We start from the raw sequence: 4,463 nt of genomic DNA, 5'->3' as shown, positions 1-4,463 counted from the left end.
TATTATAAAAGAATAATATGGTTTAAAAATACAGTACAAAATTATATAACAAACTGAATAAACTTAAATATATTTAAATATTCAGATAATTATTCACTCTGTTTTCTGAGTGGTTGCTAGGGCTCAGGTTCCTCCTTCAATGTAACGTATGCGTTCTTTTCACCATTTTATCATCCTCCAGTCAAAAACAATGACTGAGTCAAGTAACAGAGGAATCATTCATGTCAAACGGTGCGGCTCGAATTATGTGCCAGAGTTTAATAATCACGGTCAGGGTTTTGTTTTAAATCTCTAACCCTCGGGAAGAGCAACAGCGATACTCTCCTTAGCAAACACCGATAATTACTGTATGTATTTAATCCATTTTATACTTTCCTGCAGTTGGAGCATAAACTCGGTACAGAGCAAATAATTCACTCAATCCGCCCCTCAATACTCACGCCGTCGGAGCATGAACACGGACAGACGGCTCTGGAATTTCAAACAGGTTATTAAACAGCTCTGGCTTTTGTTTTTTGAGCCGGTTTAAAAAACCTAATTCAGATGACTGCTTCTGGAATATATATTGGCTAGTCGCATCTCTGCGGAGAAACAAAAGGTGTATAATAACAGAACAATTAAATTAACCAGGGACGTAATTAAGGTGTTTGTTTGGCTGAGAGCGGTTTTATATTTAATAGAATCGCTGGAGAAGCTGCTGGAGTGATGATATTGCTCGTCACATTTATTCACATCTCCGCGGCAGCTGTCAATCACGCCGCATCCGGCGGAATAAATGAATGTGGCGCTGGCATTAGCATATGCTGAGCGGTCTCCAGAGAGAAGAGACAATCAGAGAGCAGAGACGCCTGCTGTGACTAGCGCTCTCTCCCACCTGTTGGTCTTCCAGATGTGTATGGTTTCCTCGTCTACGTTCTCGTGTCTGAGGGCTTGCTCATCCAGGAAGTCGAAAAAGTATTTAACTGCTGGCGGGACGGCGGCGCCAGAACAGAGCACACTGCGAAAGAAATCATCCACGAACTGCTGCAGCGTTCCCTGAAAACACACACAGACACAAAAACAAGGTAATTAGAGTTTTGAGATGCGTTTTGTTTTAAAAGTGCTGTAAGTGGGTTTTTTTTTTTCCAAGCATAAAATGTTTCTTCTAACTCACTAAAATTCTTACAAAAAATAATGAAAATGTACAAAAATCATGTAAAAAATATCAAATAATAAATTATATATCAAATAAAAATAGAATTTATAATAATATATATAATTTGTTTTTATTGAAATGTTTAAAAATATATATATTTTATGTTATACTGAGTTAAATATATAACAAAAATGTGTTTTTATAAATGTTAAGGCACTTCAAATAAGTTATTAGAGGTTCAGGTGACAGAAACGCTTAAAAACCCTTGATGCAAGTTATACAACCTGAGCCCTGAAACATAACAGATCTAAAAAAAAAAAAAAACACACAGAAAAACATCTAATTTCTTCACACGTCAGCCTGCTGGGTCACTGACAGTCACACATGGCTGTTTTCAGGCTTTGATCGGCCTGACGGGTGAAGTTACACGCTCACTTGAACGCTTCTCATCTCCACTACGCTTTGTTTCTGTCGGCACTGACAGCTTTACATGCCGCTGAATTACTTCTGTACGAGGTGAAAGACTTGCGAGGTAATTAGCCTCTCTAATCGCCCAATTTACGCCGAACGGCCTCTGACACAAGGACATGCGACGAACCAATCAAACAGAATTAGATTTACACGTCGTGACTTAAGAGAACGTGCCAGCACTCAGAATACTTCCTGGAGGTTTATGGAGGTTATAATAATTATATGACACACGTCCCACATTAAATACTGCTGAAGAATTGGATTGTTCATTACCAACATTAAATCACCAATGATTATGCACCGTTGTCATCTTCCAACAAAATGTACATAGCAAAAATCATTTCTATTAATTTCTTAATCAGTTATTGTTTTTTTTTTTATTGAAATTATGTATAATACAAGATACTGTAAATGTACATCTTTTTAGATAATATAGTCTGAATCAAATGAATTTTTCATACTTTTTACAAATTTGTAAGCAAAAATCTAACAATTTATTTAGACGCATGCTTTGTTCAAATTCAAGATATATTTTATGAAGAGAAGTCTTCATTTCTCACGCAATATAGCGGACTGTGAATGGCAAGTTAAAAAAAGATCGATACATTAATTCAAAAATAAAAATATAATTAAATTGATTGAAAATGTCAAATAAGTAAAGTTTAAAAAAATATAATATATTTTTTAAATGTCTATTAGTTATCAATTTGAAATGTATTTCATTTTAATTAATAAATTGCATATTTATTAATTTCAATCATATTTATGTATTCATATTTATTTCTTCATTTTATTTTTAAGTGGCACTCTCAATCTTCTATCAATGCAATGTTGCTTCTGACATAAATGTTCTAAACATTTTATTAATCGTTTTAAAATAATTACAAATATTTTAATAATTTAATATAATGTAATATCTTTATCTCTAAAATGTATTTTCTATTGATGTAAACAAGACCACAAAAGACCCAATGATATAAAAAAAAATTAAAAAAAAGAAAGAAAAATGAACACAATCCAATCAAATCTGGATAAAATCCAGTGTTATTTTAGCATCATTGATATACTAATATATTTTGAATTACATTTTATTTTTTATTTTTATTTTACATTTTTTTGTAATTTCGTTGTGCATTTCTCTCATGTTTTTGATTTGTAATATGTCTATATAGTTATCATAAATTTTTTGAATAGGTTTTAGTTTATTTAAAGTTATTTTAGTACTTTAAATGAAAATGAAAAATGATGCCTTGATAACTAGCTGAAATAAAAAAATATAAATATATTAGTGCTGTCAAACGATTAATCGCATTCAAAATAAAAGTTTTTGTTTACATAATATATGTGTGTGTACTGTGTATATTTATTATGTATATATAAATACAAACACATGCATGTATATATTTAAGAAAAATATGTTATGTTTATATATTAAATATATTTATAAATAATATAAATTATAGGAATATACATATATGTATGTAAATACATGTAAATATTTTCAATATATATACTGTATATGTGTGTATTTATATATACATAATAAATTTACACAACACGCACACATATATTATGTAAACAAAAACGTTTATTTTGGATGCGATTAATTGCGATTAATCGTTTGACAGCACTAAAATAAATAAATAAATAATATTTATTTATTTGATTTGATTTCAGTTAACATTTATTTTGTTTCAGGTAGCATTTTTTCTTTAAGGTTTTAGTTTTAATTAACAACAACAACCCTGATAAAACCAAGTCCCACCCTACATGATTAATTACATTTATTAATTAAATACAAATTATGTAAGTGAAATGTAACTTTTTCTAAAGGCGAATGAACAGACAGCAGTTGAGTTAGAGAGAGGAAGAGCTCAGTACCTTGACGGAGAGCAGTCGGGTGAGATAGATCTCAGTGATGGCTTTGGTCATGGATTTGTCCTTTATACTGCCTCTCTTAGATTTCATCTCATCCAGCTCATCGGCCGGTCGCACCAGGTGAAAAACTTTATCATCCTCCAGCAGGGCGTTTCCTGTGAGTTCAGGTGAAGAGAGTGTATAAGTGACAGTGACAGATCACACTTAGAAAGCAGACTTGCACTCACTCTCTTCATGGTTATCGTGATTTTGCTCGTACGACTGTTGTGTGTGCTGAACTCTGGAAAGGACCACCGTTGCATTATCACGTACCTAAAACCACACAAAAGTCATGTTTAAGAACAAGAAATGACACTCGTCACGTCATGTCAAAAATCCCCAACCCATGCGCTCACGTTATAATGCGCCAGCGTATTGATGCGTCTCCACCTGCCCTCCTTCTGTGACGTCACGTCTAGATCTGACAGGATCTGTCCCGTGGAGCCGGGCCGCCATTCTGTGGAAGAGACCAGAAGACGTGAAGATGAAGAAGAGGTGTGGCGCTGTATGTGAAATCATAACGCTCGCTCACCGAGGGTGACGCCGTCTACTTTGGGTCTCTGAGAGTGCGGCAGGTTTTTGGACACCTGCTCGATGATCTTCTCCTTCACCTGAGAGATGGTGTCACAGTTCAGCACCTTCACGGGGGTGATGTCCGGCCCCTCGCCCTGAACCAGCACCTGCAGCGTCTGCCGGCACACAGAAAATACTGCTCGTTTATGAGCTGACAAAACCTGCTCTGGTAAAACAACGTGAACATAAAGTGGCTGTATGTTTTTATATCTGAAGTAATCTGTGAAAAAAAAAGTTAAAATATAATATATTAAAATAAAGCAATTAAGCCCCAAGAAGCCGTGGTTTACAGTGAATTTATAACAGCTAAGGGGCGTTGTTAGGCACGACGCGAAGCAGTTATAAATTCACTGTAAACCACGGCTTC

At 34.3% G+C, this 4,463-nt stretch overlaps 1 protein-coding gene across 1 annotated transcript in view; it reads right to left on the bottom strand.

The window, feature by feature from the left end:
- The window catches only part of plxnb2b (plexin b2b), a 43,348-nt gene that overhangs the window by 3,069 nt on the left and 35,816 nt on the right, over positions 1 to 4,463 (bottom strand). Inside the window, 5 exon segments of the mRNA XM_016466822.1 lie at positions 875 to 1,035; positions 3,488 to 3,639; positions 3,712 to 3,796; positions 3,880 to 3,980; positions 4,056 to 4,235. Coding sequence (XP_016322308.1) covers positions 875 to 1,035; positions 3,488 to 3,639; positions 3,712 to 3,796; positions 3,880 to 3,980; positions 4,056 to 4,235 — 679 coding nt within the window.

Source organism: Sinocyclocheilus anshuiensis, unplaced genomic scaffold (assembly GCF_001515605.1).
Source record: "Sinocyclocheilus anshuiensis isolate Anshui unplaced genomic scaffold, SAMN03320099.WGS_v1.1 scaffold68, whole genome shotgun sequence".
NCBI classification, from domain to species: domain Eukaryota; kingdom Metazoa; phylum Chordata; class Actinopteri; order Cypriniformes; family Cyprinidae; genus Sinocyclocheilus; species Sinocyclocheilus anshuiensis.
Note: the sequence above shows the minus strand (reverse complement) of the source record. Positions and strands in the feature narration are given on the sequence as shown.